Raw genomic sequence first — 22,408 nt, forward strand, 5'->3', positions numbered from 1 at the left:
GTTTCTGTCGTCCGTCGTGACACTTTTACAAAAAAATCCCTGACGTTTCCTGAAATCAACCCGCAGTCCGATTTGTTTTATTGCATTTTTCAGAATACCCCCTGATGTTTCAGGTAATCAACCCGTCCTCCGAATTTAAGTCAGCCAAAACGTTTTTTTCGTTTTAACCATAAAAAACTGACTTTCCAATTAATCAATCCACATTTTATGTAAAACAAAATTATCCATATCTTTTAAACCGTAACTCCGATTTTAACATGTTATATATGAAATTTGATTAAAAAATGTGTAGAACCTAAATAGGATGTTATTTTTAGCTGTTAAATACTTCTTAAATATTGTTTTTGGTGCAAACTTAATCTGTAGTGCATGAATTTTTTTTCTTTCTTTCCGGCGACGATACGAGTTGCAATAAACATTCATTAAATTAAAATCAAATTGAGAGGAAAGAAAACAACGTTAACCAGACATGCACACCTTTGGAAAACCTCGTGGGGAGAAACAACATATTTCTCATCTTATTTCGAGTGAATGTACATTCAAACGTGTTTTCGTTGTGTGAGCACTAAGGCCATCGTTGGCAACACAAATGTGATGCCATGTGAAAATATATTACGTTCAGAGCGTGTATTATTTTCTCTTTTCCGTTGCAACGCACGGGCTCTTTTGCTATAAAATAAAATATGTTCCATGACAGAAATACAGTAGTAAATTGAAGTATTTTTTTTCACTTAAAGCAAAATAAATCGATAATTAGATCTAAGAAAAATCAAGATGCGCCAGAAGCAAATTCTAGGAGCAGTAGAATTTTTTTTCATAGAATAGGAAATACGTGAATATAAAGTAAAAAGAAGGAAATAAAGAGGTATGCAGTTTTGTTCTCGTTTGATTTTCTGGCGCTGTTACTTTGACTAAGCAAATTATATGGAAACAATCAAGGGAAAAGATTTTCGTCAGCCGGTGGATTGTACTCCTTGCGTCCACCTTCTCCTACGTTCAACACGTGTCATGTGTGAATGACGCAGGTGGCCGTCGCTCGAGTCGTGCACACCCGAACTCCACTTCAGCCACCAACGGCCAAGCTGCGCCGCTTCAGCCTCCCCTCTAGCCCTTCGTCGTTTGCTCTAGTCGGTCGATGTATTTTTTATAATTTCTGCAACAAGGGCCTTGTTGCAAAAGTCCTTCCACAACATCATATCTGTTGCAGAAATTTCTCGATTCACGCCGCAAACGACATAATTATTTTCAACAAAAAATTTCTGCAACATTATTCATGTTGTAAAAGTCCTTTCTAATAATTTCTGCAACAAGGGTCTTGTTGCAAAAGCCCTCCCGCAACATCATATCTGTTGCAGAAAATTCTCGATTCACACCCCAAACGACATCTTTATTTTGAGAGAAAAATTTCTGCAACATTATTCATGTTGCAGAAGTCAACCCGCAACATCATCAATGTTGCGAAAAATATAAAGAAGAAAATAATAGTTTTAAAACACCACTCGATTCGCACAGCACACGACGTCACTATTTTCAGTAAAAAAAACTGCAACATTGTCCATGTTGCAAAAGTCCTCCCGCAACATCATTTATGCTGCAAAAAAGATGAAGACCAAAATAGTAATTCTGCAACACCACCTTTGTTGCAAAACTTTTTCCGCAACATCGTCCATGTTGCAAGACATAAAAATAGCGCTTTAGTGGTTTTGCAACAAAGCAATTATTGCAGAGCGAGTTATGCAACATCTACCTTGTTGCAATTTGCGTGCGGGAGATCCAACGACTATTGTTGCTCAATCCAACGATCCAGGAGGTGGTTGATGTTTTTAATTAATCCACCGACGGACGCGTATCGCCCAACAATCAATCCACGGTCATTTTTGGGTGCAACTAATGCTATGAACCGACTCACATGGAAACTATCTAGAAAAGAGGTCCCACCTTTGTACTTATCCACCAGGAGCATTTCATCTACGGTGATGCGCTGGTCTGTCCCGGCAAACTGATAATTAGGGCCCTTTTTTTGGTAGTTTTTGGGCATGTAGAATAAGCTGCCTTTTATCCAGCTTATTCTAGAAACTCAACTAAAAATATTTTTCTAGAAGCCTAGAAATCAAGATTTAATTAGTAGGTTTTTAAAAAATATATTTGATTGAACTTTTAAAATAAACTGACAAGAGCAGTTTATTTCAGCTTATTTTAGAAGTTACTAAAAGAACTGGCCCTTAAACATGCATGCTTCTGAAGATTGCGAATAAACAGGACAACATACAGTGCTCTTTTTATTGGAGAAAAATGCCGCTTTTGCCACAACGCACACAAGCTGGGAATTCACACGTTACGAGCACACAACCTGATACTGACGTGGTACGCACTAGGTAGGAGCACACGACACCCAAACACACCCTAGACACGACCTGACACGTACTACGTACATGACCATGCACACGCATGCACGCGCTACGTCTGATACCCGATCGATGGATCAGGCGCAGCGGAAGCCCTTGGGCACCTTGCAGCCGCAGTAGTTGAGCAGCAGCGTGAGGTCGACGTCGACGTCGAGGTTGATGCCGAGGACGTTGGCGTTGATGGCGAGGCAGACGCAGGCCGCGGCGTCCAGGTCGACCAGGCCGGAGATGAGGGAGCAGCACGGCTGCTTGGGCGGCGACTGCCCCAGCACCACGTGGATCAGCCCGTCCAGTACGTCCGCGCACACCGCCAGCTTCACCGCGTTCAGGGGGCAATTGCCCGCCGGCGACGGGCACGGGTGGCCGTTGCAAGCCTCCGCCGGCCGCACGCCCGCGCACAGGAGCACGGCCACGGCCGCCACCACTGCTACGGCCACGCTGCTCGTCCTGGATGCTGCCATTGCTCGCTCTAGTTCGTGAGTGGGCTGGTGGAGTAGCTGTGTGCTAGCTCAAGTTGTGCTTAGCTTCTTGACTGTGTGAGTGTATGGAAGCGAAGTGGAGAGTATTTATAGGGGATCAAAAGAGTGTGGCCGGCCGGGACAGTATGGTCATCGATCAGATACTGAGCGATTTGCCTGTTTCTGGAAGCTAGCTAGCTCAGGGCAATCGGTTAATGATTTGCATACTGATCCAACCAGAAAGACAAAGGATATATTGATGGAAAAAGTGTCGATTTGTGAAAACTGCGTGTATATATTATATTCTTGTAGTCGGCCGGCCATCCGAGGAGCTCCAGCTGAGTAGTTGCAGCAAAACAACTTCCCAGAGCAAACATACAAACACCCGTGAACCATCAGCCGGCCGATGTCAAAATCAGATGACAAGGAGCGCAAGCAGATCCATCCAATTTTACCCGGAAAAAAAGGTCAATTCAATTTGCATCAAACTCTCGCACACCTTTTGTGGCTGACATCAAATTAAATTACAAATGTTAATGACAAATATACATGCCATGGTTACATTTAGTGTTACGTCCTTTATTCATAGACTGCTAGTTAGGGCATCTCCAACTGATGGGGGACAAATGGACGTACTAGTTAAACCTTGTTGAAAGATAGATTATGGTGAACACCTTACACATGAATCAGACACATTCCCTTGGAACTTGGCTAATTCTCGTGTCGTGCCTTCATAGTCAAATCCATGTACGTCAAACTCATCAATGATGGACAACCTTTCCACCACAAATATATCAGTATATTGAAAGTCCCATTGGAAATAAAAATATTTATGTGGTTTTTAGGGTTTTTTTAAAAAAAGGAGGTTAAACCCCCTGCCTGTGCATCAATCGATGCATGCAACCATCTTATTAATTATTCCACAAAGGTCTAACAAAAGTATACATCAAACCATCCAAAGCCACCACTCACACCTACAAACTCGATAATGTGGAGTGCTCTCACTCCGCATATCTAAGACCGGTGTTGTTTTCAATCCATCCACATAACGTATCGGGAACAACAGACGGTGCAGCACACCTAAAACGCACACCTCACGCACACGTTTTACCAGCCGCCATCATCCTCGAACCACTGACCCATCTTCAGGAAAGAGATCTGCATCATCCTTGCCAGTCCAATCATCCGTCCACGCCACCACGACGCCCAACGGCGCCATCGCCCTGCGCTCATCCGTCCAGATGCGAAGACTCCGGGAGATCTGTCGTGCGTAGCACTTGCCAACCAGGCATGACTAGCACCTGTCGGCCAGGCATGACTTGACTGCTCCACCGAAACTCCGTGCAAGACGAAGCCGCTCCACCTCCTGCCTCAGTCTGCCAGCGCTGCTCCACAAACGATGCTCCCAAGAGAGAAACGGCACCGCAGTACCGTCATCGTCCGATCTGGAAGACCAGATCCTAGGGTTTTCCCCGAAGCAGTGCCCACCACCAGCAGCCGTTCAGGACCCACACAGTGCCCATCACCACTCAGTCCTCAAGGCGACGCCTTCAGGAATGTCACGACATCAAGGACGCCGCCGCCGCCTACCGGAGTTAGGGTTTTCACCCGAGAGCCAAGGAAGGAGAGCAGATGTATACCGACGTCTCCAAAAAGAATAAAGGCGCCCTTGAGCGTCGTTATCGGCGCGACCGGCCTGGGCCAACCAAGGGGTTTCCCCCAATCCGAATCTCCTCCACCGGCTTCACCCGCCGGTAGGGCCCCGGCAACCACGCCGGCATCGCTAAGAATCCGCAGGAGAGAGGCCCACAGATCAGAACCTGGGGGCGCAGGTGGTGGTGCGGGCAGCGGCCGACGAAGAGGAACAACACACCTCCACAACGACGCTTCCAAGAAAGATAGCAGCACCCGCGGGCGTCGCCGTCGCGGCTCCGATGAAGACCGGAGCAAGGATTTCTCCCGGAGCTGCGCTGGATATCCACCGCCACCGACCGCTGAGCATGGCCGCCACGCACCAGCCAAGGCCACTGCACCGCGCGCCTTGGACACTGCTAGTGCCCAGCCGACCAGCGCAGCCTCGCCTGGCTGCCGCTCCCTACCACCAGGGCCGAGATCCTCGCCAGATCCGGCCATGGAGCCCCGGATCCGCCGACGCGAGGCGCCGCCGCCATAGCCCGAGGGCCGACGCGAGGGGCCCCGTCGCCGCCATCCCCGGGTCGCGCGCGGCTTCGCCGGCGTGCCCTCCGGCAGCGGCGAAGCGGGATGGGGACGGAGATGGGGTCCGGTGGTCCTTCTTGTTCGCCGTCGGGGCGGACTGCTGGCTGGAGGTCAGGGCTGGGCGCGAGGGGCTGGACGACGGCGGGAAGAGGAGATCGTGGCGGTGCACGTCGACGCGAGGAGGTCGGGGCGGCCGGACGAGGAGGCCGGGCCTGGCGGCGCGGCGCGTGTAGAGGGGCAACGGATAAATATGTAGCCTTCAACAAATAAATGGATGCAAAATCTGATGTGGTTTTTAGGTCGCAAGGCAAAAGATAATCTGAAAAAAAAGGTCTCTGCAAGGATGCAGTGTTACTTTTGTGATGATGAGGAGTCGATTCAACATTATTCCTTCATTGCCCACTTTCCAACCTATTATAGCGAACTGTTTATATAACTTTTAATCTACCTCCATCGATGAGTAGTATGAGTATGTTCAAAAACTGGTTACTGGGAGTGCATCCGAAGTAGAAGCCTCAGATTCGTGTGGGAATTTCTGTTTTATTTTGGGCCAGTTGAAACACTCGCAATAATTACATTTTAACCAAAAAAAGTTCTAATTTTTTTGTAGGTTATGTTTAAGGCCATCAGTTGGAACCATATGTGATCATTGCGAGTAGCGGTGCCAGGTTGAAGTGACGACCAAGCAAACAAAATATGTACAGTACCAAACAGTGCAAAATAATGTAACTATGCCTACAGCCAACGAAGTGTCAGCTCGCCACGTCCCTGGCCAAGGCCCTGGTTGCCTAGGGCCTGACTCCACCATTGGTCGTTACTACGAAGGAGTAGGATCGGGCACCCACGATCTTTGAACGCAGCCGATGGGAGATCGTCATTTAGGATTTGTTTAACCGATTTGATTGGCGGTCTATTAATAGGATTTGTGATACATGAGGCTCGCGTTTCTATGATTTTTTCAAAAAATTATCCTTGAGGCAGCCATGTGTGGCTGTTTTTGTTGAACTTATAAATAATCAACAAAAGGTTATGTGCATCACTCGATGTAGAAGCCGAGAGGTATCCCCTCTTTTCAAAAGATATATACCCAATGAAGTTCAAAGGAAGTACTCCCTCCTTTTCTTTTTAAGTCTGCATATAAATTTTGTTTGAAGTCCAACTTCATAACGTTTGACCATCATGACTCGTTTAGGAATAATGGGTTCATCAAGTGGTTGGAGTATTTTAGATGAAACACTAACAAATCCGGTATTTGAAGGAATAAGGATTATTATTGTTAGAAATGCATGTCCAAAAAAATATCATATTCATGAAGCAGAAACATAATGGTCAAGAGGTAGAAAACGCATATTGTATTTTCTGCCTTGTGTTTCTTGGCTGCGACCTCGCAAATTGATTAACCCTAGGATTAGGATCCTTTTTTCATAGAAGAAAAATCAACATTCACAATATAAAGTTGAATATCAGTACATAAATCATAAATTAATTTTCAAACAATATAACTTTAGTTTTGTAGATGTAGAATTTTTTAATATAAATTTGATCAACTTCTATATAGAATGACTTCAAACAAATTTATATGTGGAGTACCATACAATACGCTGATGACACTATTATTTTCATGAAACAAGACCTCGCAAAAGGTAGAAATATGAAGCTTGTGTTATGCCTATTTGAGAAATTGTCTTGACTAAAAATCAACTTTAACAAAGCGATTTTTTTGTTTTGAGAGAGATAGCGAAAGAGGAACAAAATGATTACATACAATTGTTCGGTTGTGAATTGGGATCCTTACCGTTTAGTTATCTAGGGATCCCAATTCATCATAGGTGATTAACGAACAAGGATTGGAAATGTATAGAAGATAGATTTGAAAAACGACTAAGCTGCTAGAAGGCCAAGCTAATGTCATACGGAGGACGGCTGGTTTTGACGAGCCTGCTAATGTTCCTTTTATCCTTCTTTGAAATGCCGGTAGGGGTATGGAAAAGATTAGATGTCTATCGATCCCTTTTTTCTCGCAATGTGATGAGGCTAAGAAGAAATTCTGATTGGCTAAATGGGATATTATTTGCAGACCAAAGGACCAAGGTAGGTTAGGGATCGAAAATTTAGAAATAAAGAATAGATGCTTGCTTAGAAAATGGTTGTGTAGGTTATCTGTTGAAATCGAGGGTATGTGGGTACAATTATTGCGAAATAAGTACCTACACTTTAAGACCTTGGCCCAGGTTACCGCTAAGCCTACGGACTCGTCTTTTTGGAACGGGTTAATGGGGACAAAGCTAACCTTGTTTCAGTGGGTGAAGTTCGTGGTAGGTAATGGATTCTGAAAGGATACATGGCTAGGGGGGCGCCTTTGGCTTTGTAATATCCTTCCTTATATAATATTGTAAAACGTAAGGAGGATTATATAGTCACCGTACTGAATTCGGCACCATTTAATATCCAATTCAGAAGATCCGTAGTGGGGTGACGTTGGAACGCTTGGTTGCACCTGGTCTGCAGGTTGATGGAGGTTGTACTATCGGACCATGGTGGTACTGTTCACTAGAAGCTAGCTATGATGGATCCTTTTCGGTGATATCTATGTATCTGAACTTAATTGATTCCGGGTCATTCTGAAGGTCATTGCATATATGGAACATTAAAGTTCTCCTTCGAATTAAAATCTTCACGTGGTTCGTTCACAAAGGTTTCATTTTGACCAAAGATAACTTGGTGAAAAGAAGTTGGGTCGGTAATTTCAGATGTTGATATTCCGGATGTGGCATATTTTTTTTTGTTCTATTTCGATTTGTGCTCAGGTTGTGAGCTATTTGTGGGTCTAAGACTTTGTTATGCTATTTTTTATAGGCCATTGCTTCGCGCCGGCCGAAACTTTCGGTCGGCAGCGCGCGGGCCGCACGATCCGCCAACTGCCGCGCGTCCGCACCGTTAGATCTTCATGCAACATTTTTTCCCCGATGCAGCAAAATTTTGATGCGATGTAGCAATTTTTTCAACGGTTGCAACAAAAACAAAAATTGTAGCAAAAAAAATGTCTACGTGATCGTAGCGAAAAAACAAAGTTGATGGTGCGTGGTAGCAAAAGTCAAACGCCGGTTGTAACAAATATCTACGTGAACGTGGATGCAACTTTTTAGTGAACGATTGCAGCAAACAATGATGCCGGTTGTAGCAAAAGTAAAAAACACCGATTGTAACGAAAAATCCGACGAACTGGAGTTGCAACCAAACGTATATGCAGCTTTTTTTACTCGACAAATGTAGCAAAAAAAACGCTTGTAGCAAATATGACGCTGGTTTCAACAATTTAGACGAAAAAATATTGCATGCCTGATCAGGGGGTCACGCGGGTCGTGTGCGGCCGGCCGAACGGTTCGGCCGGCGCACCGGCCAAAAACGTTTCCCATTTATATGGTTGCGTGTACCAATTGATGCAGAGGTCGGGAGCTTTCTTCTTTTCCTCAAAAAAAATATATATATGTGAAGTACTAAAAAGGGAAGGACTATCTATTAAATGTATGTATTAAAAGTAGGAAAATTATATCTATGTGTTGTTTCTTTCGTTGCTTGTTATTTCTGGGCGCTCTAAGGAAAGTACATGGATGAACCCATGGACATATGAATTCATATCAAAAAATTCATTTCAAAATGCGAAAAGAAATTATAAAAGTTTCATGCATACATGTTCACATTCTATTGAAAAGTTTTGTGGAAAAATAAATTTTTGTTTGGCATGTGCAAACGGACAAGAAAAAGGTGTCATGGAACGCTCCAGCACTCAAATTTGATTTTTTCACGAAGGCAAAATAAAAAGAGATTTTCTTTCACACGACTTTGTGCAGCGCACTCATGTTACAAAGATCTATGCGTGAGGTTTTTGTCATTTTAAAACACGTTTAAAATGCATTTTTAAAAAGCGGGTTCATACGCCCATAGGTACTTCCACACTTCGGTCCAAGAGCTTTACTGACATATATCTTCGAAATAAGCTTTCGTCCCACTTTATATATAAAGCAATGATTATATATAAATTCAGTCAAAGATATCCACGGAAAAGGCATACTCTAACCTAAAAAAATTAAAAAAAAAAGTTAAAAAACCACCTAATGGCGGTTGAGCATCGGTCCTAGAGGGAGGCAAGGCGTCACGCCATAGCCTGAAGGGCATCCAACATGCCATCCAGATGATCCCGATCTTATTGCCTAGAGAGGGGGTGTAAATGCTGCATAAAAGCAAGGAATTTGAAGGAATCTCACGCCTGCATTGGGAAGATCCTTTCCATCATCATCTTATTATGAGTTGTCTAGAGGGTCCACGCCATAGCGGCAAAGATCGGTCAGAATAGGCGGCGACGCCTCCTAGTGTGGTTGGCCATAATTTGGAGAAACTCCGCGAGGTCCCGGGCCACCTAGTCGGGTCCAAGAGCCTCTCGTGCATGAACTCCCACATGGCCCTCGCCGTCGTGCAAGTAAAGATTATGTGTTCCGTCGTCTATCGGACCGCGCATAAGGGGCGCATGCTGTCTCCCGGTCCGTGCCGCTTAAGCACCTTCGTCCCCTAGGGGATGCGGTTACAGAGAAACTGCCACACAAAAAAATGATCTTTAGGGGAAGGGGAGCCCTTCATAGCGGCGACAACCAAGGTATGATGGGGGAGCGTGTAACGCCCCAGACACACCCGCCGACGGTCGTTACTCCTGGCGGGATCTAGACAGGCCCCACATATCAATACTAGTCTTTTCTGCGCACTTTTTCCTCACTCATGCGCACCCGGGATCAACTTCCCGGTAGGTCACCCATCCTAGAACTACTCCAAGCTGAGCACGCTTAACCTGAGAGTTCTGTTCGAATGGGCTCCCGAAAAAGAAGGAATTCCTTATTGATATGAGTAGTCTAACATCCCTAATAAGCCAGGCTATCACATACACCACCACTCAGAGGAACCGACGTCCTCGTCGGGCCACAAGAGCGTCCCCTCTTGGTACAAACGTCTGTGCATCCAGTCCAGTACATGTACCATGTCGTGTGCCACGACGGGTCACAAACGTCATGAACAACATGACCGCACACCTGTCCACAAACATCCGTGTAACCGCGAGGGTCGGCTCTGATACCAAACTTGTAACGCCCCGGACACACCCGCCGACGGTCGTTACTACTGGCGGGATCTAGACTGGCCCCACATATCAATACTAGTCTTTTCTGCGCACTTTGTCCTCACTCATGCGCACCCGGGATCAACTTCCCGGTCGGTCACCCATCCTAGAACTACTCCAAGCTGAGCACGCTTAACCTGAGAGTTCTGTTCGAATGGGCTCCTCAAAAAGAAGGAATTCCTTATTGATATGAGTAGTCTATCATCCCTAATAAGCCAGGCTATCACAGAGCGGCAGAGGGCTTGATATGCCGAACTAACCGAAAAATCCCTAGATGGAGATAGACGCCAAGCCACCGTATCCGGGTAGTCTGGGAGCATCTGTGGCAAGGCGTCTACCAAGCAGTTCCACTCAGCCGTTTCTATCGATCCGAATGAGTGCCTAAACCTAATATCACATTACCCTTGACGGACGGCGTTCGAAACGAGAAGGATGGGCCAACACAGATAGAGAACAGGATAGGGAACCCCATCCTGAGTGGCTCATCCCTAACCCATGGGTCCAGTCAAAACTGGCCTCCCTCCCCATTACCTATATTAAAGGACATTGCTAGACGAATCATGTCCTTTATCTTTTGGATAGCGCACCAGAATTGGCATCCATCGACGCGTGAACAAGCGAGAAGAGGCTCACCCCTTATATACTTTGCCTGAAGGAGTTGAAGCCACAATCCGCAATCGTTACGAAAGATCCACCATACCCACTGTAGCATGAGGGTGGTATTCATAAGATGGGAGGCCATGATCCCCAACCCACCAAGCTCCTTGGGTTAGGGAGGCCATGATCCCCACCGTAGCATGAGGGCGGTATTCATAAGACGAGATGCCATGATCCCCAACCCACCAAGCTACTTGGGCAGGCATATATCCGCCCACTTGACCATGTGGTACTTCGGTTTGTCGTCTCTGGCTTGCCAAAAGAACCTGGCGAGCTCCCTATCGAACGAGTTATGAATGCTCTCTCGTAGGGTATACAACCCCATCATAAACATGGGTAAGCTTGCCATGTTAGCACTAATGAGAACCGTTTTACTCCCCTTGGAGGTAAATCGGCCTCGCCATGGCTCAGCCCGCGAGGCCACACGACCAACTAGGGGGTCAAACCCAGTCGCCAGGATCTTCGATTCGACCAAAGGCATCCGCAGATAGGTTGTGGGGAACTCTGATGGCTTTCAATATAGGTTATTAGCGATCCGGAGCTGTTCCTCCGGCGAGTAACCGAGCACGAAGACCTTGCTTTTATCAACATTTATCTTCAGTCCGACGTCGCTTCGAAGCACAACAGGAGCAACTTCACATTCACAATGTCAAGGTGTGACCCTTCAACCATGATCATGGTATCATCCGCATATTAGAGGTGGGTAACCCCATCTTCAGGGATCAAGTGACCGACCAGCCTAGTAAGGTGGTGAACCATTCGTGCTTTGTCTAGAATGTCGGCCATGACATGTCAGTAGAGTGGTACAAGAGGAGGGGGGAAATCGGGACCCCTGCTTCACTCTAGTCGAGGAGGAGAAATAAGGCCCCACCTCGCTGTTAATTTTAATGGTCGTCTTGCTAGACTGGACCGTCTGCATAATCCAGAAACACCATCTGTCTTCGAAGCCCTCGCATAGTAGCGTCAACCTCAAGAAGGACCAATTCGGACGATCATAGGCCTTCTCGAAGTTCAACTTGAGGAAGACGCCCTTATGGCCATGTGAGTGTGTTGGAAATATGCCCTAGAGGCAATAATAAATTAGTTATTATTATATTTCTTTGTTCATGATAATCGTTTATTATTCATGCTATAATTGTATTGATTGGAAACACAATACTTGTGTGGATACATAGACAAAACACTGTCCCTAGTAAGCCTCTAGTTGACTAGCTCGTTGATCAAAGATGGCAAAGGTTTCCTGGCCATAGGCAAGTGTTGTTACTTGATAACGGGATCACATCATTAGGTGAATCATGTGATGGACTAGACCCAAACTAATAGACGTAGCATGTTGATCGTGTCATTTTGTTGCTACTGTTTTCTGCGTGTCAAGTATTTATTCCTATGACCATGAGATCATATAACTCACTGACACCGGAGGAATGCTTTGTGTGTATCAAACGTCGCAACGTAACTGGGTGACTATAAAGATGCTCTACAGGTATCTCCGAAGGTGTTAGTTGAGTTAGTATGGATCAAGACTGGGATTTGTCACTCCGTGTGAACGGAGAGGTATCTCGGGGCCCACTCGGTAATACAACATCACACACAAGCCTTGCAAGCAATGTAACTTAGTGTAAGTTGCGGGATCTTGTATTACGGAACGAGTAAAGAGACTTGCCAGTAAACGAGATTGAAATAGGTATACGGATATTGACGATCGAATCTCGGGCAAGTAACATACCGAAGGACAAAGGGAATGACATACGGGATTATATGAATCCTTGGCACTGAGGTTCAAACGATAAGATCTTCGTAGAATATGTAGGATCCAATATGGGCATCCAGGTCCCGCTATTGGATATTGACCGAGGAGTCTCTCGGGTCATGTCTACATAGTTCTCGAACCCGCAGGGTCTGCACACTTAAGGTTCGACGTTGTTTTATGCGTATTTGAGTTATATGGTTGGTTACCGAATGTTGTTCGGAGTCCCGGATGAGATCACGGACGTCACGAGGGTTTCCGGAATGGTCCGGAAACGAAGATTGATATATAGGATGACCTCATTTGGTTACCGGAAGGTTTTCGTGCATTACCGGAAAAGTTTCGGGCTCATCGGTAGTGTACCGGGAGTGCCGGGAGGGGTGCCGGGGACCATCGGGAGGGGTGTCACGCCCCAAGGGGTCTCATGGGCTATGGGAAGAGATAAACCAGCCCCTAGTGGGCTGGAATAAGTTCCCACTAAGGCCCATAAGGTTTGAGAAGGAAAAAACACAAGGTGGAAAGAGTTTCCAAGTGGGAAGGTGGAATCCTACTCCAAGTAGGATTGGAGTAGGACTCCTCCACCTCCAATTTCGGCCAAACCTTTAGGTTTTGAGGCTGCCTCCTCCCCTCCCTCCCACCTATATATACGGAGGTTTTAGGGCTGATTTGAGACGACTTTCTCACGGCTGCCCGACCACATACCTCCATAGTTTTTCCTCTAGATCGCGTTTCTGCGGAGCTCGGGCGGAGCCGTGCTGAGACAAGATCATCACCAACCTCCGGAGCGCCGTCACGCTGCCGGAGAACTCTTCTACCTCTCGGTCTCTCTTGCTGGATCAAGAAGGCCGAGATCATCGTCGAGTTGTACGTGTGCTGAACGCGGAGGTGCCGTCCGTTCGGTACTAGATCGTGGGACTGATCGCGGGATTGTTCGCGGGGCGGATCGAGGGACGTGAGGACGTTCCACTACATCAACCGCGTTCACTAACGCTTCTGCTGTACGATCTACAAGGGTACGTAGATCACTCATCCCCTCTCGTAGATGGACATCACCATGATAGGTCTTCGTGCACGTAGGAAAATTTTTGTTTCCCTTGCGACATTCCCCAACAGTGGCATCATGAGCTAGGTTCATGCGTAGATGTCTTCTCGAGTAGAACACAAAAGTTTTTGTGGGCGGTGATGTGCGTTTTGCTGCCCTCCTTAGTCTTTTCTTGATTCCGCGGTATTGTTGGATTGAAGCGGCTTGGACCGACATTACTCGTACGCTTACGAGAGACTGGTTTCATCGTTACGAGTAACCCCCTTTGCTCAAAGATGACTGGCAAGTGACCGTTTCTCCAACTTTAGTTGAATCGGATTTGACCGAGGAGGTCCTTGGATGAGGTTAAATAGCAACTCATATATCTCTGTTGTGGTGTTTGCGTAAGTAAGATGCGATCCTACTAGATACCCTCGGTCACCACGTAAAACATGCAACAACAAAATTAGAGGACGTCTAACTTGTTTTTGCAGGGTATGATTGTGATGTGATATGGCCAACGATGTGATGTGATATATTGGATGTATGAGATGATCATGTTGTAATAGAAATATCGACTTGCACGTCGATGGTACGGCAACCGGCAGGAGCCATAGGGTTGTCTTTATACTAACGTTTGTGCTTGCAGATGCGTTTACTATTTTGCTAGGATGTAGCTTTAGTAGTAATAGCATAAGTAGCACGACAACCCCGATGGCAACACGTTGATGGATGATCATGGTGTGGCGCCGGTGACAAGAAGATCGTGCCGGTGCTTTGGTGATGGAGATCAAGAAGCACGTGATGATGGCCATATCATGTCACTTATGAATTGCATGTGATGTTAATCCTTTTATGCACCTTATTTTGCTTAGAACGACGGTAGCATTATGAGGTGATCTCTCACTAAAATTTCAAGACGAAGTTGTGTTCTCCCCGACTGTGCACCGTTGCGACAGTTCTTCGTTTCGAGACACCACGTGATGATCGGGTGTGATAGACTCAACGTTCACATACAACGGGTGCAAGACAGTTGCACACGCAGAACACTCGGGTTAAGCTTGACGAGCCTAGCATGTGCAGACATGGCCTCGGAACACATGAGACCGAAAGGTCGAGCATGAATCGTATAGTTGATATGATTAGCATAGGGATGCTTACCACTGAAACTATTCTCGACTCACGTGATGATCGGACTTGAGATAGTGGATTTGGATCATGTACCACTCAAATGACTAGAGAGATGTACTTTTTGAGTGGGAGTTCTTAAGTAATATGATTAATTGAACTAATTGTCATGAATATAGTCTAATGGTCTTTGCGAATTACGATGTAGCTTGCGCTATAGCTCTACTGTTTTTATATGTTCCTAGAGAAAATTTAGTTGAAAATTGATAGTAGCAACCTTTGCAGACTGAGTCTGTAAAACCGAGGATTGTCCTCGTTGCTACGCAGAAGGCTTATGTCCTTAATGCACCACTCGGTGTACTGCACCTCGAGCGTCATTTGTGGATGCTATGAACATCCGACATACACGTTACTGATGACTACACGATAGTTCAGTGCAAGATACTTGATGGCTTAGAAGCAAGGCGCCAAAAACGTTGTAAAACGTCACGGAACATAAGTGATGTTCCGAAGAGATGAAATTGTGATTTCATGCTTGTGCCCTTGTTAAGAGGTACGAGACCTCCAAACAAGATTCTTTGTCCACAAAGTAAAGGAGAAAAGCTCAATCGTTGAGCGTGTGCTCAGATTGTCTGAGTACTACAATCGCTTGAATCAAGTGGGAGTTAATCTTCCAGATGAGATAGTGATGGTTCTCCAAAGTCACTGCCACCAAGCTATGAGAGCTTCGTGATGAACTATAACATATCAAGGATAGATACTATGATCTTTTGAGTGATTCGCGATGTTTGACACTGCGAAAGTAGAAATCAAGAAGGAGCATCAATAGTTGATGGTTAGTAAAACCACTAAGTTTCAAGAAAGGCAAGGGCTAGAAGGGACACTTCGTGAAACGGCAAAACAGTTGCTGCACTAATGAAGAGACCCAAGATTAAACCCAAACCCGAGACTAAGTGCTTCTGTAATAAGGGGAACAGTCACTGAGGGGGAGCAACTCTAGATACTTGGTGGATAAGAAGGCTGGCAAAAGTCGAGAGAAGTATATATGTGATATACATAATGTTGATGTGTACTTTACTAATACTCCTAGTAGCACGAGGGTATTGGATACCGGTTCGGTTGCTAAGTGATTAGTAACGCGAAATGAAAGCTACGGCATAAACGGAGACTAGCTAAAGGCGAGGTGACGATACGTGTTGGAAGTGTTTCCAAGGTTGATATAATCAAACGTCGCACGCTCCCTCTACCATCGGGATTGGTGTTGAACCTAAATAATTGTTATTTGGTGTTTGCGTTAAGCGTGAACATGATTGGATCGTGTTTATTGCAATACGATTATTCATTCAAAGAGAATAATGGTTACTCTATTTGCTTGAATAATCACCTTCAATGGTTTATTGAATCTCGATTGTAGTGTTACACATTGGTGCCAAAAGATACGAGTTAATGATGATAGTACCACTTACTTGTGGCACTGCCGCTTGAGTCATGTTAGTATAAATTGCATGAAGAGGGTCCATGCTGATGGATCTTTACTCACCTGATTGCGAATCACTAGTGACATGCAAATCATACCACATGAGCAAGGCCTTGTTTTCATTGAGATGAAATAAGATAGTAACTTGTTGGAAGTGATACATTTTGATGTATGCAGTCCAATGGGTGCTGAGGCACGCAGTGGATATCATTATGTTCTTACTTCACTGACGATTTGAGTAGATACAGGAGTATTTACTTAATGAATCACAAGTCTAAAATGTTGAAAAGTTCAATTCCGTTTCAGAGTGAAGTTCGTCGTAACAAGAGGATAAACTGTCTACGATATGATCATGGAAATGAATATCTGAGTTACGAGTTTTGGTACACAGTTAAGACAATGTGGAAATTGTTTCGCAGTTCATGCCACCTGGAACATCATAGTGTGATGATGTGTCTGAACGTCATAGCCACGCACTATTTAGTATGGTGCATGCTGGGATGTCTCTTATCGAATTACCACTATCGTTTATGGGTTATGCATTAGAGACAACTACATTCACTTTAAATGGGGCACCGCGTATTTCCGTTGAGATGACACAGTATAGACTGAGGTTTAGAGAAATCTAAACTGTCGTTTCTTGAAAGTTTGGGGCTTCGAAACTTATGTGAAAAAGTTTCAGTCTGATAAGCTCGAACCCAAAGCGGATAAATGCATCTTCACAGGATATCCAAAACAGTTGGGTGCATCTCCTATCTCAGATCCGAAAGCAAAGTGTTTGTTTCTAGAAACGGATCCTTTCTCGAGAAAAGGTTTCTCTCAAAAGAATTGAGTGGGAGGGTAGTAGAACTTGATGAGGTTATTGAACCATCACTTCAACCAGTGTGTAGCAGGGCGTAGGAAGTTGTTCCTGTGGCGCCTACACCAATTGAAGTGGAAGCTGATGATGGTGATCATTAAGCTTCGAATCAAGTTACTACAAACCTCGTAGGTCGACAAGGTCGCGTACTGCTGCAGAGTAGTACGGTAACCCTGTCTTGGAGGTCATGTTGTTGAGCAACAGTGAACCTACGAGTTATGGAGAAAGCGATGGTGGGCCCAGATTCCGACAAATGGCTGGAAGCCATAAAATCCGAGAGAGGATCCATGTGTGAAAACAAAGTGTAGACTTTGGTAGAACTACTTGATGGTCATGGGACTATTGGGTAAAATGGATCTTTAAAAAAAGACAGACGATGATGGTGATAAGTCACTATTAAGAAAAGCTCGACTTGTCGCAAAGATGTTTTCGACAAGATCAAACAGTTGACTATGATGAGTCTTTCTCACTCGTAGCGATGCTAAAGGTCTGTTAGAATTATGTTAGTAGTTGCTGCATTATTTATGAAATATTGCACGTAGGATGTCAAAACATTGTTTCCTCGACGGTTTCCTTGAGCAAACATTGTATGTGATACAACCAGAAGGTTTTGTCGATCCTAAAGATACTAGCAAGTATGCAAGCTCCAGTGATCCTTCAATGGACTGGTGCAAGCATCTCGGAGTTGGAATAAGCACTTTGATGAGATGATCAAAGATTTTGGGTGTGTACAAGGTTTATGAGAAACTTGTATTTCCAAAGAAGTGAGTGGGAGCACTATAGAATTTCTGATAAGTATATGTTGTTGACATATTGTTGATCAGAAGTAATGTAGAATTTCCGTGAAACATAAAAGGTTGTTTGAAAGGAGTTTTCAAAGGAATAACTCGATTGAGCTACTTGAACGTTGAGCACCAAAGATCTATGGAGATAGATCGAAAGCGCTTAATGGAAGTTTCAACAAGATGCATGCCTTTACAAGTTTTTAAGGAGTTCAAAATAGATCAGCAAAGAAGGAGTTCTTGGTTGCGTTGTAAGGTGTGAATTTGAGTAAGACTCAAAACCCGACCACGGCAGAATAAAGAGAATAGACGAAGGTCGTCTTCTATGCCTTAGCCGTAGACTCTAAAGTATGCCATGCTGAGTACCGCACCTGATATGTGCCTTGCAGCAAGTCTGTTGAGAGGTACAGAGAGTGATCCATGATTGACTCACTAGCAGCGGTCAAAATTTATCCTTAGTAACTCATGGACTAAGGAATTTTTCTCGATTATGGAGGTGGTTAAAGAGTTCGTCGTAAAGGGTTACGTCGATGTAAGATTTGACACTAATCCGAACAACTATGAGTAGTGAAACGGATTCTTATAGTAGAGTAGATATTTGGAGTATTTCCGAATAGCACATAATAGCAGCATCTATAAGATGACATAAAGATTTGTAAAGAACACACAGATGTGAAAATTTCAGAACCGTTGACTAAAACCTCTCTCATGAGCAAGACGTGATCAGACCCCATGACTATATGGGTGTTGGATTCGTTGGAATCACATGGTGATGTGAACTAGATTATTGACTCTAGTGCAAGTGGGAGACTGTTGGAAATATGCCCTAGAGGCAATAATAAATTAGTTATTATTATATTTCTTTGTTCATGATAATCGTTTATTATTCATGCTATAATTGTATTGATTGGAAACACAATACTTGTGTGGATACATAGACAAAACACTGTCCCTAGTAAGCCTCTGGTTGACTAGCTCGTTGATCAAAGATGGCAAAGGTTTCCTGGCCATAGGCAAGTGTTGTTACTTGATAACGGGATCACATCATTAGGTGAATCATGTGATGGACTAGACCCAAACTAATAGACGTAGCATGTTGATCGTGTCATTTTGTTGCTACTGTTTTCTGCGTGTCAAGTATTTATTCCTATGACCATGAGATCATATAACTCACTGACACCGGAGGAATGCTTTGTGTGTATCAAACGTCGCAACGTAACTGGGTGACTATAAAGATGCTCTACAGGTATCTCCGAAGGTGTTAGTTGAGTTAGTATGGATCAAGACTGGGATTTGTCACTCCGTGTGAACGGAGAGGTATCTCGGGGCCCACTCGGTAATACAACATCACACACAAGCCTTGCAAGCAATGTAACTTAGTGTAAGTTGCGGGATCTTGTATTACGGAACGAGTAAAGAGACTTGCCAGTAAACGAGATTGAAATAGGTATACGGATATTGACGATCGAATCTCGGGCAAGTAACATACCGAAGGACAAAGGGAATGACATACGGGATTATATGAATCCTTGGCACTGAGGTTCAAACGATAAGATCTTCGTAGAATATGTAGGATCCAATATGGGCATCCAGGTCCCGCTATTGGATATTGACCGAGGAGTCTCTCGGGTCATGTCTACATAGTTCTCGAACCCGCAGGGTCTGCACACTTAAGGTTCGACGTTGTTTTATGCGTATTTGAGTTATATGGTTGGTTACCGAATGTTGTTCGGAGTCCCGGATGAGATCACAGACGTCACGAGGGTTTCCGGAATGGTCCGGAAACGAAGATTGATATATAGGATGACCTCATTTGGTTACCGGAAGGTTTTCGTGCATTACCGGAAAAGTTTCGGGCTCATCGATAGTGTACCGGGAGTGCCGGGAGGGGTGCCGGGGACCATCGGGAGGGGTGTCACGCCCCAAGGGGTCTCATGGGCTATGGGAAGAGATAAACCAGCCCCTAGTGGGCTGGAATAAGTTCCCACTAAGGCCCATAAGGTTTGAGAAGGAAAAAACACAAGGTGGAAAGAGTTTCCAAGTGGGAAGGTGGAATCCTACTCCAAGTAGGATTGGAGTAGGACTCCTCCACCTCCAATTTCGGCCAAACCTTTAGGTTTTGAGGCTGCCTCCTCCCCTCCCTCCCACCTATATATACGGAGGTTTTAGGGCTGATTTGAGACGACTTTCTCACGGCTGCCCGACCACATACCTCCATAGTTTTTCCTCTAGATCGCGTTTCTGCGGAGCTCGGGCGGAGCCCTGCTGAGACAAGATCATCACCAACCTCCGGAGCGCCGTCACGCTGCCGGAGAACTCTTCTACCTCTCGGTCTCTCTTGCTGGATCAAGAAGGCCGAGATCATCGTCGAGTTGTACGTGTGCTGAACGCGGAGGTGCCGTCCGTTCGGTACTAGATCGTGGGACTGATCGCGGGATTGTTCGCGGGGCGGATCGAGGGACGTGAGGACGTTCCACTACATCAACCGCGTTCACTAACGCTTCTGCTGTACGATCTACAAGGGTACGTAGATCACTCATCCCCTCTCGTAGATGGACATCACCATGATAGGTCTTCGTGCGCGTAGGAAATTTTTTGTTTCCCTTGCGACGTTCCCCAACAGAGTGCACCTCATGTAAAATCTCGTGGAGGGCCAAGATCCCATCATGGATCCGTCGGCCCTTTAGGAACGCAGTTTGAAGGGGGTGGTCAAGCCTCTCCTCCACTGGTGCCAACCGTGTCGCGCATACTTTCGAGAATATGTGTTCGAGCACATGGATGACCATGATAGGTCTAAAGTGCCTAATATTTGTCATCCCAACTGTTTTGGAGATCAGGGTAATCACGCCATAGTTAATCCGGGCCATGTCGATAGTCCCAATATAGAACTATGAAACATCGGCATGATCACTGGCTTAATGACGTTCCAGAACTTCTCAAGAAAACAAATAGCATCCCATTGTACTCGCCTTCATAGAGGTGATAGCCATGCCCACCTCCTCCTCCAAGAACGGTAGGGTTAACTCTATGTTCTCGGCATCCGATACTCTGTCGGCTGGAGACTAGAACTTGACGATAAGCAAAACCCCACTACGGGGTGCCGCTAAGAATAGCTCCTTGTAAAAGGTGTAGATGTGGGACCGGATCTCATCCGGGTATTCCACGAGGTTGTCCCCATCCGAGATACACAGAATAGTGCATCTCCGTCGACGACCATTCGCAATCACCTCGAAGTATGCGGTATTGGCATCGCCTTGAAGGAGCCACTTCTGGCCTCCTCGGCCTTGTCGGAAGATCTCCCCGCCCCTGAAAATCTTCATAAGCGAAGCCTCAAGGGCGTAGCGCCTCAGCCAGTCGTCGGCCGAGAGGCCCGATAAGTCGGCCACCACATCGAGGCCCGTAATCTGGACCAGAAGCGCCTCTTCACGCGCTCTAGTATCCGCGTCTAGATTAGCTTCCCACCCCTGCACGAACTGGCGGGTGAGTTTCGAAGAGTGGTGCCAAATGTCAGTTGCACAATATGCTCGATGTGATGAGGCCGCGACATCTACCGAGCGGTCTCGCTCCAACTCCATGAACCCTGGCAGTAATAACCAAGCATGCTTAAAGTGGAACCGCCTCGTCCTAGGGGCAGTGTCGTCCCCAGGTGAGAAAAGCAATGGGACATGGTCAGACCCTATACGCGTGACCGCCGGAAGCGAGCAAATGGAAACATGGCCTTCCACTGCATCGACACTAGGACTCTATCTAGTACACTTCGGAATGGGTTTAGTTGCTTATTAGTCCATGTGAATCTAGCCCCTACACGAGTGGGTTTGTGATTTTTATCCGAGTCGGACTATGAATATTTTAACCAAATTTAAGGAAAGAGCCATCAACAACTATAAATTTAAAAAGATACAATATAAAAACAAATTTTTATTGTGGATTTGCCTCTGTTTTTAACTATAAGATGTTTTGACAGTTCAAATTAAACTACCAAAACGTCTTATACAAATGTACAAAGGGTGTAGTTTTTACTACAAACTTAATTAAACTTTCTGCCGTTTATCTCTCCCTAATAATAAAGCAAATCCGGTTTCTGGTTGTCCGTCTTGAAAATTACCCCTAAAGTTTGCATAAATTACCCACCATGCCACCGGTAAATAATAGAAAACGTTTCACAAAGCGAAAAATCTTGGACTGGACCGGCCCATGTAAAAACCTTCTATATTACGCTCTGCACGCTGGAAGAATATCCAGCACACCGTATGGGCCGGCCCATGCACATGCGCGTGCTTTTAGTTCCACTTATTTATTTATTTTCAATTTCGTTTTATTTTTTTTATTTTAAATAATTTAGAACTTCAAATAATCTTTAAAATTTTAATAAATTGAAAATTATAAATCAACATATTTAAAAAACTAAAATGTTTGTGACTTCAAAAACTACTCAGAGTTTTGTAAAAAATGCTCGCATATACAATAAAATGTTTGCAATTTTTGAAAAATGT

General features: G+C 45.0%; 1 protein-coding gene across 1 annotated transcript; it reads right to left on the bottom strand.

The window, feature by feature from the left end:
• Positions 1 to 2,252: 2,252 nt before the first annotated feature.
• LOC123411642 (lipid transfer protein EARLI 1-like) lies at positions 2,253 to 2,953 on the bottom strand. The gene has a single exon (XM_045104603.1). The coding sequence runs from the start codon at positions 2,864 to 2,866 to the stop codon at positions 2,483 to 2,485; it is 384 nt and encodes a 127-aa protein (XP_044960538.1). The 5' UTR covers positions 2,867 to 2,953; the 3' UTR covers positions 2,253 to 2,482.
• Between the last annotated feature and the right edge of the window lie 19,455 nt (positions 2,954 to 22,408).

The sequence above is a fragment of the Hordeum vulgare genome, chromosome 7H (assembly GCF_904849725.1).
Source record: "Hordeum vulgare subsp. vulgare chromosome 7H, MorexV3_pseudomolecules_assembly, whole genome shotgun sequence".
In the NCBI taxonomy this organism is placed as follows: domain Eukaryota; kingdom Viridiplantae; phylum Streptophyta; class Magnoliopsida; order Poales; family Poaceae; genus Hordeum; species Hordeum vulgare.